The 14552-nt window shown below is 41.3% G+C and overlaps 2 protein-coding genes across 3 annotated transcripts in view; one reads left to right on the top strand and one right to left on the bottom strand.

Moving 5' to 3' along the window:
• Positions 1 to 2343, bottom strand: part of ccdc85a (coiled-coil domain containing 85A) — a 38255-nt gene extending 35912 nt beyond the window's left edge. For both annotated transcript variants that reach the window (XM_035754306.2, XM_035754307.2), the window contains exon 1: positions 1706 to 2343. In XM_035754306.2, the coding sequence (XP_035610199.1) occupies positions 1706 to 1936 (231 nt within the window). In that variant the 5' untranslated portion in view covers positions 1937 to 2343. The remainder of the gene's footprint in view (positions 1 to 1705) is intronic.
• A 7881-nt stretch (positions 2344 to 10224) lies between these two features.
• Positions 10225 to 13602, top strand: soul2 (heme-binding protein soul2). Its single transcript, XM_035754305.2, has 4 exons — positions 10225 to 10468; positions 10566 to 10692; positions 12205 to 12382; positions 12482 to 13602. Exons 1-4 carry the CDS (start codon positions 10334 to 10336, stop codon positions 12654 to 12656), a joined length of 615 nt encoding a protein of 204 aa, XP_035610198.1. The 5' UTR covers positions 10225 to 10333; the 3' UTR covers positions 12657 to 13602.
• Positions 13603 to 14552: the final 950 nt, after the last annotated feature.

Below are 14552 nucleotides of genomic sequence, written 5' to 3'. Positions count from 1 at the left end.
CAGTGCCTCTTTGCTTGATATCATGGGGAAGTCAAAAGAAATCAGCCAAAACCTCAGTCTTGAATTGTATGAATTGTAGACCTCCACAAGTCTGGTTCATCCTTGGGAGCAATTTCCAAATGCCTGAAGGTACCACGTTCATCTGTACAAACAATAGTACGCAAGTATAAACACCATGGGACCACGCAGCCGTCATACCGCTCAGGAAGGAGACGCGTTCTGTCTCCTAGAGATCAACGTACTTTCGTACAAAAAGTGAAAATCAATCCCAGAACAACAACAAAGGACCATGTGAAGATACTGGAGGAAACAGGTGCAAAAGTATCTATATCCACAGTAAAACATGTCCTATATCAACATAACCTGAAAGGCCGCTCAGCAAGGAAGAAGCCACTGCTCCAAAACCTTCATAAGAAAAGCCAGACTATGGTTTGCAACTGCACATGGAGACAAAGATCGTACTTTTGGGGAAAATATCCTCTGGTCTGATGAAACAAAAAATGGAACTGTTTGGCCATAATTTTTGGAGGAAAAGGGGGAGTCTTGCAAGCCTAAGAACACCATCCCAACCATGAAGCACGGAGGTGACAGCATCATGTTGTGGAGGTGCTTTGCTGCAGGAGGGACTGGTGCACTACACAAAATAGATGACATCATGAGGCAGGACAATTATGTGGATATATTGAAGCGACATCTCGAGACATCAGTCTAGAAGTTATAGCTTGGTCACAAATGGGTCTTCCAAATGGACAATGACCCTAAGCATACTTCCAAAGTTGTAGCAAAATAGCTTAAGGACAACAAAGCCAAGGTATTGGAGTGGCCATCACAAAGCCCTGACCTCAATCCCATAGAAAATTTGTGGGCAGTACTGTAAAAGCATGTGAGAGCAAGGAGGCCTACAAACCTAACTCTATTACACCGGCTCTGTCAGGAGGAATGGGCCAAAATTCACTCAACTTATTGTGGGAAGCTTGTGGAAGGCTATCCAAAACATTTGACCCAAGTTCAACCATTTAAAAGGCAATGCTACCAAATACGAATTGAGTGTATGTAAACTTCAGACCCACTGGTAATGTGATGAAAGAAATCAAATCTGAAATAAATCATTCTCTCTACTATTATTCTGACATTTCATATTCTTAAAATAAAGTGGTGAGCCAAACTGACCTAAGACAGGGAATCTTTCCTAGGATTAAATGTCAGGAATTGTGAAAAACGGAGTTAAAATTTATTTGGCTACGGTGTATGTAAACTTCAGACTTCAACTGTCCATCACAGAAGATTGAAATATAACAAAACCAATTTGACATAGAAACACAGGATTATTATTATTATTTGTTAAATAATATGTATTTATTATTTAAAAAATATTAATAACATTCCACCCATGGGGACACGTCATTTCGACTGCAGGAAGGGCTACTCCATATCTTCAGCAGTTCCAGCTCTTATGATAAGCATACAAGCAACAAGTGGTCCATTGGGTTGAATTATGTAAACCACTTGAAGACTACCTTGCTACGTTCAAACCACCTACCGTTGTTATTTTTAAGGAGTTTGCAGTGGTAAATTACAGCTTTTTTAACGCATGAATGATAATAATAATTAGACCATGGCTTTTTTCATCAGGAATCCATTAGACATCCATAGAGCAGTGCGCAAACTTGTGCGCCCAGCATTATCAACATCACACCTGCCTCACCTTCAAACCCCGGATCTCTGTCAGGTGCTGCTGGAGTCGCCGGTTCACCTCCCGGATCAAATTTCCGTGGTCAAGCATGACGCCCATCTTCTCGGCTTCTGCCCTCCGTAACCGCCGCACCAGCTCCTCTTTCCTCCACTTCACCAGCTCCTCGTCGCTTATCTTGGAGAGTTCCTCCGCTGGACTCTCTGCGCTCTTGGCCATCAGCTGGGGCTGCGTCCCCTTCTCCATCGTTGAATTTAGGCTAGCCTACTCTAATGAGAAGATAACAAACCCTACGACGGTAACCTACTAATTCAATGCAAAAGCCACCCAAACGTAACTCCTCACCTGCACTTACCCAAATGTACACTCTTTATCTAACGTCCCGATTTATCTAACGCCCATTTTAAAGCTATCCAAGACAAGCAGCGCTCTCCTATATTCCCGCCTTTCTCAAAGTAGTCCGCACGCGGTCTCTTCTGGAGAGCCCATCGCCGGCTCGTGGGCTGTTTCTGGGCATGCCTGCTGCACATAAAGCCTTTGCCTATGGCTCTCCTGCTCCTGCGCTTCGGCCAGAAGGGAGAAGTAGTGGCTGCAGATGCATCTCGAGAAGCAACGGTTCTGTCTCTCTCTCTCTCTCTCTCTCTCTCTCTCTCTCTCTCTCTCTCTCTCTCTCTCTCTCTCTCTCTCTCTCTCTCTCTCTCTCTCTCTCTCTCTCTCTCTCTCTCTCTCTCTCTCTCTCTCCCTTTCTCCCTCAGGGGTTGAATGGCAAGGACGCGTTGTCTTCTTGCGCCATCTGCTGCAGGATTTTATCCTTGTAAACCAATAGATTTTGCACAAAACTGTATTCATCAGGTTTTGAAAACCCTGTGAAGATATTGGTCGGCATAAAAATGTCTACTATGGAAGCTCTTCCTGCCACCAAAAAAAAGGAAAGGTGATCTGTATCACATTAATCCAATGTGCACGTTGAATTTTCATTTAGCAGACACTCTTATCCAAAGCGACTTTCATTAGCAATTAGGGTTAAGTGCTTTTCACCCAGTCGTTCAGGGATTTGAACCAGTGACCTTGACCACTAGGCTACCTGCCTTAGCATCAGGCCCTCTTCAATTTTCAATGATAACCTTATGCATATTATATAGTCAATTACACATTGAGCTTCTGCCCCACTTACAAGTGTAATTCTGAATTGAGAGAGAGAGAGAGAGAGAGAGAGAGAGAGAGAGAGAGAGAGAGAGAGAGAGAGAGAGAGAGAGAGAGAGAGAGAGAGAGAGAGAGAGAGAGAGAGAGAGAGAGAGAGAGATATTCAGATTCAAAACATGTAATTATATATAAACATATCATTTTGATCTCATGGGTGGTCAGTCCTCACATCAATATCTGAGTTTCAGGACTCAGGCTAAGACCCAGATGCAGACACAGGAGGTGGATAGTGCGAGTCTCAGAGTTTTAGATAGTACAAGGGGCAGGCAAAAGGTAAGTCAAGGCAGGCAAAGGGTCGTAGTCGAAATCAGAGTCAGGCAGGTACAGGACGGCAGGCAGGATCAGGACAGACAGAAAGGTCAGAACTGGGAACACTAAGAATAACTAAAGATAAGAGCACAGAAACACGCTGGTAGGACTTAACGGGACAAGACGAACTGGCAACAAACAGAAAACGCAAGTATAAATGCACAGGGGATAATGGGGGACACGGGAGGGGGGTGGAGACAAGCACAAGACAGGTGAAACAGATCAGGGTGTGACAGTGAGAGTTCTTGCGTCTATGTACACTTGGCAAAAAAAAGAAATGTCCTCTCACTGTCAACTGCGTTTATTTTCAACAAACTTAACTTGTAAATATTTGAATGATATTTGAATGAGCATAACAATATTCAACAACTGAGACATAAACTGAACAAGTTCGACAGACTTGCTGTGAGATGTTACCCCACTCTTCCACCAAGGCACCTGCAAGTTCCCGGACATTTCTGGTGGGGGATGTCCATAGCCCTCACCCTCCGATCCAACAGGTCCCAGACGTGCTCAATGGGATTGAGATCTGGGCTATTCGCTGGCCATGGCAGAACACTGACATTCCTGTCTTGCAGGAAATCACGCACAGAACGAGCAGTATGGCTGGAGGCATTGTCATACTGGAGGGTCATGTCAGGATGAGAATGCAGGAAGGGCACCACATGAGGGGGGAGGATGTCTTCTCTGTAACGCACAGTGTTGAGATTGCCTGCAATGACAACAAGCTCAGTCCGATGATGCTGTGACACACCGGCCCCAGACCATGACGGACCCTCCACCTCCAAATCGATCACATTTCAGAGTGCAGGACTAGGTGTAACGCGCATTCCTCTGATAATAAATGCAAATCTGACCATCACCCCTGGTGAGACAAAATCGTAACTCGTCAGTGACACTTTTTGACAGTCCTGTCTGGTCCAGTGATTGCAGGTTTGTGCCCATAGGTGACGTTGTTGCCGGTGATGTCTGGTGAGGACCTTACAAAAGGCCTACAAGCCCTCAGTCGAGCCTCTCTCAGCCTCGTGCGGACAGTCTGAGCACTGATGGAGGGATTGTGTGTTCCTGGTGTAACTTGCGCAGTTGTTGTTGCCATCCTGTACCTGTCCCACAGGTATGATGTTCGGATGTACCGATAATATATAATAATAATATAATAAGGCCTACAATAATATAATAATATAATAATAATAATAATAATAATAATAATAATAATAATAATAATACCGATCCTGTGCAGGTGTTGTTACACGTGGTCTGCCACTGCGATGACGTTCAGCTGTCTGTCCTGTAGCGCTGTCTTAGGCGTCTCACAGTCCAGACATTGCAATTTATTGCCCTGGCCACATCTGCAGTCCTCATGCCTCCTTGCAGCATGCCTAAGGCACGTTCACGGAGATGAGCAGGGACCCTGGGCATCTTTCTTTTGGTGTGTTTCAGAGTAAGTAGAAAGGCCTGTTTAGTGTCCTAAGTTTTCATAACTGTGGCCTTAATTGCCTACCATCTGTAAGCTGTTAGCGTCTAAACGACCGGTCCACAGGTGTATGTTCATTAATAGTTTATGGTTCATTGAACAAGCATGTGAATCAGTGTTTAAACCCTTTACAATGAATATCTGAGAAGTTATTTGGATTTTTACGAATTATCTTTGAAAGAAGGGTCCTGAAAAGGGACATTTCTTTTTTTCCTGAGTTTATTGGAGTGGTTACATTTATACTGCCCCCTTCCTCAGCTGTTTACCAAATTAAGTTGCGGGGAGAGTGCTTTGTTATTGTTTGGGTGCATTTGCTTTTTACTTACAGTTTGGGATCCCAGATTGCCCTTTGAGCTAAGAAGGGATTGCCCTTTAAAAGGGGTCAACCTGCAGGACTGTTCAATGTCCAGGATCCAGACTTACTATCTCATAATTATGACTAACATATCTCATAATAATGACTTACAATCTCATAATTAGGATTTAGTATCTCATAATAATGACTTACATATCTCATCATTATGAATTACTATCTCATAATAATAACTTACTATCTCATAACTCTTAATCAGATAATTTTTGGGGGTGGCAGGAATGTGTTTTTGTATATGAAAGCTCGTTCCCGCCATTATTATGAGATATGTTTATGCAAACTGTATCACATGAATCACAGGTGTGTGTGTGTGTCTCTCTGTATCCAGAGACATAAAAATTCCCCCTTTAAAAGGGGTCGACCTGCAGGAATATTTAATGTCAAACTATCTCCTAATAATGACGTACTATCTCCTAATAATAACGTACTATCTCCTACTTAAGACTTACTATCTCCTACTTAAGACTTACTATCTCCTAATTATGACTTACTATCTCCTAATTATGACTTACTATCTCCTAATTATGACTTACTATCTCCTAATTATGACTTACTATCTCCTAATTATGACTTACTATCTCCTAATTATGACTTACTATCTCCTAATTATGACTTACTATCTCCTAATTATGACTTACTATCTCCTAATTATGACTTACTATCTCCTAATTATGACTTACTATCTCCTAATAATGACGTACTATCTCCTACTTAAGACTTACTATCTCCTACTTAAGACTTACTATCTCCTAATTATGACTTACTATCTCCTACTTAAGACTTACTATCTCCTAATTATGACTTACTATCTCCTAATAATGACGTACTATCTCCTACTTAAGACTTACTATCTCCTAATAATGACGTACTATCTCCTACTTAAGACTTACTATCTCCTAATTATGACTTACTATCTCCTAATTATGACTTACTATCTCCTAAATATGACATACTATCTTATAATAACGACTTTCTGTCACGGATCCTCCTGGTACTATTCTTTGTTAAAAAGAAAGATGGGGGACTGCACCCCTGCATTGATTGTCGAACTCTGAATAAAGCCACCGTTAAATTCAGCTATCCTTTACCCCTCATCCCAACCATCATCGAACAAATACATGGGGCGCAGTACTTTACGAAACTGGACTTGAGGAGCGCCTACTATCTGGTGCGCATTCGTGCAGGTGACAAATGGAAAATGTCCTTTTCCACGACAACGGGCCATTACAAATATCTCGTAATGCCTTTTGGCCTGTCTAATGCTCCTTCAGTCGTCAAGGCCTTTGCTGGAACGGGGCGTAGTGGTTTATATAGACTTTGGTCTATTCTGCTGACCGCGCCCAGCATGTCTCGTTAGTCAGGTCTGTGCTGGGTAGACAGTTGTAGCATGATCTATATGTTAAATCAAGATAAGTGCAAACAATTGCAGACAGATGCACAAAGAAGATGTCCTAACCGACCTGCCAAAACTATAGTTTGTTAACAAGAAATTTGTGGGGTGGTTGAAAAACGACTATTAATGACTCCAACCTAAATCTATTTAAACTTCCGACTTCAACTGTATGTGCCCTCTGTTCCCCATTGTCCTTGTTGGTTATTGTTACCATGTCCGTTGGTCCTGTGAGTATCTGTGCTATTGTATCGGCTTCCATGCTGCGTGTTATTGTGCACTTGTTTTATGGGTCTCGTCCCATGTATTATTTAGAGGTTTACACCTCGCCCTTTGTTTGGGTGGAGATTTTTTTTAATTTATTACTATTTTGTATTCCTGAGCTTGTCTCCAATCTTAAGAAAACGTGACACTTACAATCTGATAATTGTGACTTAGAATCTCATTATTCGGATTTACTAACTCATACTGACTTACGTTAGTAATAATGCCAGAAAAACCGATATTTGGAGAATATAGTGGCACGGGTGTTGTTAGGCCTGAGATGAAGTTGAGGGCCCTAAAACCTTGCCAATATATCCTCCAAACACTGGCTTCGACGGCATTATCACTTTTATACAAAGGTTACCAACATATTCAAATAATAATTGACATATTTTCATTAACGTTCTTTTGATGAATTTATTCATACCATTTCATCCTTCCACGAGATATAGTCCCGACACAAATCTAGGGTTAGCACCCAAGCCGGCTCGGTTGCTAGAGAAGAGACCCAGTCATTAAGTCATTGTGTTCTAAATCTATGGACACGACCCAGTTGTTTGTTCTAAATGTTACGTTGCCATGATGGCTGCCAATGTTCTTCTCCCTTGCTTGCTAGCTAGACAACTTTGGCTAACACAGTCATGTCAAACAGTATACCCAGAATAACAGCAAAGTAGGTGCATTTGCATTTGTTTAAGCTGTTTCCTAGTGATTTGGGGGGGAATATATCCACAACAATGAGCTAATGATGTGCGATTTCACCTGGCATAAAATATTTTCTATCTCGCTGTTCAGAAGAGATAGCCAACTACACAGCTAATACAATCGCTTCAAACTGAAACTGTAATGACAGTCAACTATCTGTATTTATTGTTCATTGAAAAAATGTAACTGTCAAGATATTTCATGTAAATAAATTATGCGACTTTGGGAATGGAGGTCCTCGAGAGCTGTTGACAGTGAATTGGTGAGCCTCTGAATGGAAAAGGTTGGAAACCGTTACTCAAGACAGACAGGTTGCCTCCCACAATGTAGGCCAACTAATGTTCCAGCTTTTTCTGCCCTTTGTCTCAGATTTTCCATGACTACTCTGCTATAGTAGAAGATATTTAGTTGCTCTAATGACCACTAAAATTAGCTCTGATACCGTGACTGGGCAGATTTTGACCACTCATCATGACTATTTGAGCCCAATAACTCACTAATGAACGCTACAACATAGTGTTGAGGACAGAGAGGTGGTCTTCATGGCAGGAACAAAGCAGGAAGTAAGGTGTGTTGAGGAGTGGATGATTTTATTTACCACTGTCCAAAAGTGCAGGTGCCAAATGTGCAGGTGCCAAAGAAAAGTAACAGGTAGATTTACTGTAAACAAAAGTTTTAGTACAGGTCTACTGACAACACCTACCTAGTCATCAGTGTGACAGACTTAACCTACAATTCAAATGACCTAAAAACAATAGAAAGAATAAAAAAGGAGACCATAGAATGAACAGCTATTATTAAGCTATATACTGTAGGTCAAGAGTAGCCTGGTTGCCGTCTCTGCGCAGCTATTAAATGAAATCAAATTGTATTTGTCACATGCGCCGAATACAACAGCGCCGAATACCTTACAGTGAAATTCTTACTTACAATCTCAAACCAACAATGCAGTTTAAAAAACTACAAATGAAAAAACTACCTTTTATTTATTTTTAAGTAACAATAGCGAGGCTATATACAGAGGATACAGAGTCAATGTGCAGGGGCACTGGTCAATGTGCCCGGTTAGTTGATGTCACACCTTGGTCTTAGTATTTTGTGTTTTCTTTATTTATTTGGTCAGGCCAGGGTCCTGGTAATCCGTCTGGCCCTAGGACCTTATGAATGTTGACCTGTTTAAAGGTCTTACTCACATCGGCTGCGGAGAGCATGATCACACAGTCGTCCGGAACAGCTGATGCTCTCATGCATGTTTCAGTGTTACTTGCCTCGAAGCGAGCATAAAAGTAAATTTAGCTCGTCTGGTTGGCTCGTGTCACTGGGCAGCTCTCGGCTTTGTTTCCCTTTGTAGTCTGTAATAGTTTGCAAGCCCTGCAACATCCGACGAGTGTCGGAGCCGGTGTAGTACGATATGATCTTAGTCCCCTGTTGACACTTTGCCTGTTTTATGGTTCTTCGAATGGCATAGTGGGATTTCTTATATGCTTCCAGATTAGAGTCCCGATCCTTGAAAGCGGCAGCTCTACTCTTTAGCTCAGTGAGGATATTGCCTGTAATCCATGGTTTCTGTGATTGGGGTATGTACTGTCACTTTGGGGACGACGTCATCGATGCACTTATTGATGAAGCCAGTGACTGATGTAGTAAACTCCTCAATGCCATCGGAAGAATCCCGGAACATATTTCAGTCTGTGCTATTGCATTCCACTCCATGGCAAGTACTAAGTCAGGAGGTGAGTAATACATTTATTAGAAATAAAGCATTGCAGTGGAATACACTTTCGCATGCACAGTCATTTGGATTATGTCTCAATGGGTAGTTTTATCAAAATATAATAATAGTTTCAATAAAATAATTATATAATCTCTACCTCCAATATATTGCAATATAGAGGGATTGCTACAGTAAACCTTTCTTCAACACCAGCACTATTATTTTAGTGTACATACTAGATTTTGACATGTTCCATTTCACATGCTACACATTATTAGACAGTTTGTCAGGTGGTCATCTCTGTCATGGTAATTGAACTAGTAATTATGTTAAGGCTGAATGGAGCCTCAAATATCTGCTGAATGCCATCTGACATGTCTGGTGTTTTTTGTTATTAACCCCAGGCTCCATCCATCAAGGACAAGCCAGGAGCAATAATGGCCCACACAAAGTTAATGTACATCCACAGACACCTAGGCCAGGAAACAGATATTAATTCTGCTCTGATTAGCAAACCAAAGACTTCATAACTTGTCTCACTCACTGCCTGTCTCTTTAGACAAAGTCCCCCCATCAAAGTCATAACTTTGCATTAAATTGTGCAGCTGAAACTGGCTAGACTTGCTTAAGAAAATAGGCAAAGGAGTCTGTCAGAATTAGATTTCGAATCTGGCATCCTGCAGTGACCCTGGACCAGTTGGACCAGTTCTATAAGGTTAGCCTACCCCCTGTAAGCAGAAAGGCTTGGGTCTGGCAGATACTGTAGATCTATTTTCATCAGGCAATGGAATTTACATGAAAAGTAGCATTGACATTTACTTTACATGAGTTATTGTCGTATTTAATGTGTTTTTCTATATAGTAGTAGCCTTGGTTATCGTGGCTATACGTGTGCAATTTCATAGGGAGTATGCCTCTAGTGCACCTGCTCCTCCTCTCTTTTATCTTCTTCAGGTATTCAACTCCATTCCCAGCGGAGGGGTTGGGGCGTTGTCTTGTCATAACCAGGTAACTCCCCGCTACAGTGCACGACTCCCCGGCGTATTGCAATGTTTTGTTTATTTAGCTCTCTTTCCCCGCCCCCCCGAGGAAGAAATGAGTCAGGCAACACCTGTTTTCTCAGAAAGGTATTGTAGGTGTGTCCTGAAAATACAAAGATGGTAGACAGTTGTTAAAATTGAAAGTGTCATCCGAGTTTAGGCAGCGACAAGATGAAGTTTCCCGAGGTAACAACGCTTCTCTCGGTTCTGGCCGTGGTGTTTTTACGCGGGGCGCACGGTTGGGATGCGCCGCCGTTTTGTCATAGCTATGATTGTCCTGAGTTCACGGTCGTTAATAAATATGAGGTAAGTGAATATAGAGATGTATGACACGTATGATAACTGATGTAAGAATCTTGAGGTGTAGTTGTTAAATAGCCTAGCGTTGTTTTTATTTGAACAGGACTTTGAGGAACGTGAGTACAAAGTGAGCCGCTGGATAACCGTCGACAGTCAGGGTGTCTCTGACCACGACGTGAAGGCTGGATTCACGAAACTGTGGGACTACACCCAGTGGGACAATAAAGCAGGTGGATGTCTCAATGTTGTTTAAACTGCAATAATGACCTTATTGATTAATTGCAAGTTCTAGCATGCAGTATTGTGTATTACTGAAATGTACTTCAAGGAAATGTAATTTATATCAAAGTCCTTTGGCATAAAGGTGACTTCAATACTAATGTAGCCTACAAATGTTCCAAACCAATGAAATGTTAATTCCCCTATTTAGTGGACATTCGTTATTTAATTGTTTTTATCATGGCATATCAAGGTTATTCGATTATAAATCAACTTATTTTAGGCCAAATAGCCTCGAGGCTCCATCTTGGATATGGAGCCTCGGCAGTGGCTACAAAAACCAAGTGTTCCGGTTTTCAGGGGAATTGGAAAGAAAGCCTATGACACGACTTTCACTTTTGGACATTAACAAGGCAACACTCCATCTTAATTCCTCCTCCACATTTACTGGATCGGTTGAACAGTGTAGAAGAGAACCTCCCCCGACGGTTTTCTTTTCTTCTCGGCAAGACCACTATGTATGGGGTAGTAGTTTCAGGCGTTTCTTTTACGCATGCTAAATTCGGTTAAATGTATCAAGTTATATGTCCACAGCTGTTGGAGGCTCGGGCAGAACGGTACATCTCAGGCACACAAGCAGCATAGCGCTGCAATGCTTATAGTCTACTGCAGTGATATGAAAGTGTCCCATTTGTTCTATGACAAACACACGTCGATTTGTTCCGAATTTAAAATAAATCAAATTGAACACAATATGAAGAAATCACTTTGCAATTTTCAAATCACAATGAAGGGACACACTTTATACTATATGAAAACTGGGATTGTGACAAATCCGTTGATTCGCTAGCCAACTCCGGTACATTCAGTGGGAGAGAGACAACAATGAATGAGAGCAGTCCACCAGGAAATTAGTGTGATTTCCCGTATCACTAGTAATCTAAAAAATGATTACAGTATAAGGCAGCTCAAATCGTATATCATGTTAATTGTAAAGTTGAGTATATGTAGATTAAGCCATATTCCCCTATTTTTCATTAATAGGTTGTTCATAGCATATGACATTTGAAAATAAAATCTACGATGTACTATTTTTCATTTTATTTACTATAGCAATGCATACTAGTGGACAAATTGCACACAAATCATAGATACATAATAAATACCCCCAAAAAGCAGGACCTCTGAGCTTTCTAACTGTACATGTCATTACTAGGTACTGTTTATGGCTGTCTTATGAAGATCTGTTTAACATGACCATCCACTTAACACTCAACATTAAAGAGAAAAATATCTATTATTACACGGTAGCCTAGTAACATAGACAAGTGCAGTGTAATTACAGTAGCCTACACAACTGGAAGCCTACCTGTTGGAATGCACAATTTCAATATTTAAAATAACTTAATCTTTCAATTAAACTTTTCTAAAGGATGAATAATTTGAATGATTCTTTCAATTAATCCTTTTTATCTGATTTTTGGTTGTAAAATGTATGTTTTTTAAAAATCATTCCTTCTCAGGTGAACATGTCAATACTCATACCTGGCCTGCACTTATTTCTACGACTGAGGTAGAGGATGGTGGAGAGAAGCATGCATCTCTCTCTTTCTATGTGGCTCCAGAAGATACAGTCCTCCCCACTCCCAATGATGCCTCAATCAGGAACGAGACTATGCCTGCCTGCACCATATATGTCAGGTGAAGAACCACCATTGCCATCCTGTTTCACTAACTAGGGGCCAAATCCCGCTATAGAAGTTTAAGTCCATGTCTCTGTTTTTTAACTCTCTTTCTCAGGACTTTCAGTGGTTTTCTGTCAGAGTACAACTTCCAGGAAAATTTGAAGAAGCTACGTGATGCCCTGACACAGGCTGGGAAAGCATTTGACTCCCACCGGTTCATCGCGGCAGGGTATGAAGGCCCGTGGACTCTGATTGGCCGACACAATGAGGTTTGGATCCACGCCACCTGAGGAAGGCAGATTAAACTAATAAACACAGATTTAAAATTCCAAACAAATGTTCAATGATAGGTACACTTGCCCATGCATATAGTATGCGCCATTTGGAATGTTCAATTAGTACACTATGAAAGTTGATATGTCAACTACAAAATGTCATTGGTGTATTGCCTTAAACTAAATGATTTGCTCCCTCAGAATGCTGTAGCTACTTTTATCTCATCCAACCATGGCAATTTCTAAATTGGGTTGAGGGACTTCTAATATACATGTGAAGCCATTACTGTGTCCCATAGAAAAACATACCAGAGTTTCTTCACTTTGGGGGAGTGGCTTTCTATAGTCTTTACTAGCTAAATATATTTTTGGGCACCTGTTCTATTAAAATTATAATCTTTCAACCATCTAACTGTCGCAAGTCAAACAGAGCAGGTTTAGTAAAATGTAGATTCAGTATTGTAATCCACAAACACAAGATTCAGTTTTTTAAAACATCAATCCCTAGCATTTTATCAGCAATCTTTATTTACACTATGAGTGATTTGTTCTATAAATTATTTGGTCTTTCTACTGCCACTTATATGCCTAGTTCCTTGTAAAATATATTTTGCAATCTCAATGGCCTGCTCCTGGGTAAATAAAGTTCAGATGAGAACGATAACAACATGCTGTATAAGAATGTGAAGTTAGTCCACAGTCTCAGGTTCATTTTCTGCCAGAGTGATTAGAAAGCGACTGGTTGTAGGAATGTTGTGCAGCAAGTAACCTCAAAAGTACCTAGCCACATTCTCAGAAAATTCTCAATTTCCGCAAGAGATAATCACAGTAAAGACACATGAGAAGCTTACATATTATATCATCTAGTGAGAAGTGATACTTACAGATAATGTACTTTTGTACCTGCAAATTACTTTACTTATATATTAATGTAAATCAATAAAAATATAAATATACCCAGCTTTGCTTTAAGAATCTTTTGTTGACAAGGAACAAGGAAGTGGCTGGATACATGTCAGACATGACAATGTTGTGCTGTTTTTCATTTTTCACCAAAATGATTTACATTTACCCTGAATCAAATCAAATGTATTTATATAGCCCTTCTTACATCAGCTGATATATCAAAGTGCTGTACAGAAACACAGCCTAAAACCCCAAACAGCAAGCAATGCTGGTGTAGAAGCATGGTGGCTAGGCAAAACTCCCGAGAAAGGCCAAAACCTAGGAAGAAACCTAGAGAGGAACCAGGCTATGAGGGGTGGCTAGTCCTCTTCTGGCTGTGCCAGGTGGAGATTATAACAGAACATGGTCAAGATGTTCAAATGTTCATAAATGACCAGCTGGGTCAAATAATAATAATCACAGTAGTTGTCGAGGATGCAGCAAGTCAGCACCTCAGGAGTAAATGTCAGTTGGCTTTTCATAGCCGATCATTAAGAGTATCTCTACCGCTCCTGTTAGCTCTAGAGAGTTGAAAACAGCAGGTCTGGGACAGGTAGCATGTCTGGTGAACAGGTCAGGGTTCCATAGCCACAGGCAGAACAGTTGAAACTGGAGCAGCAGCACGGCCAGGTGGACTGGGGACAGCAAGGAATCATCATGCCAGATGGTCCTAGGGCTCAGGTCCCCAGAGAGAGAGAAAGAAAGAGAATTAGAGAGAGCATACTTAAATTCACACAGGACACCGGATAAGACAGTAGAAGTACTCCAAATATGAGACTGACTGACTGACCCTAGCCCCCCGACACATAAACTACTGCAGCATAAATACTGGAGGCTGAGACAGGAGGGGTCAGGAGACACTGGACCCATCTGATGATACCCCCGGACAGGGCCAAACAGGCAGGATAAAACCCCACCCACTTTGCCAAAGCACAGACCCCACACCACTAGAGGGATATCTTCAAC

The sequence above is a fragment of the Oncorhynchus keta genome, chromosome 36, assembly GCF_023373465.1.
Source record: "Oncorhynchus keta strain PuntledgeMale-10-30-2019 chromosome 36, Oket_V2, whole genome shotgun sequence".
Classification (NCBI taxonomy): Eukaryota; Metazoa; Chordata; class Actinopteri; order Salmoniformes; family Salmonidae; genus Oncorhynchus; species Oncorhynchus keta.
This window is presented reverse-complemented; position numbering and strand designations above follow the sequence as displayed.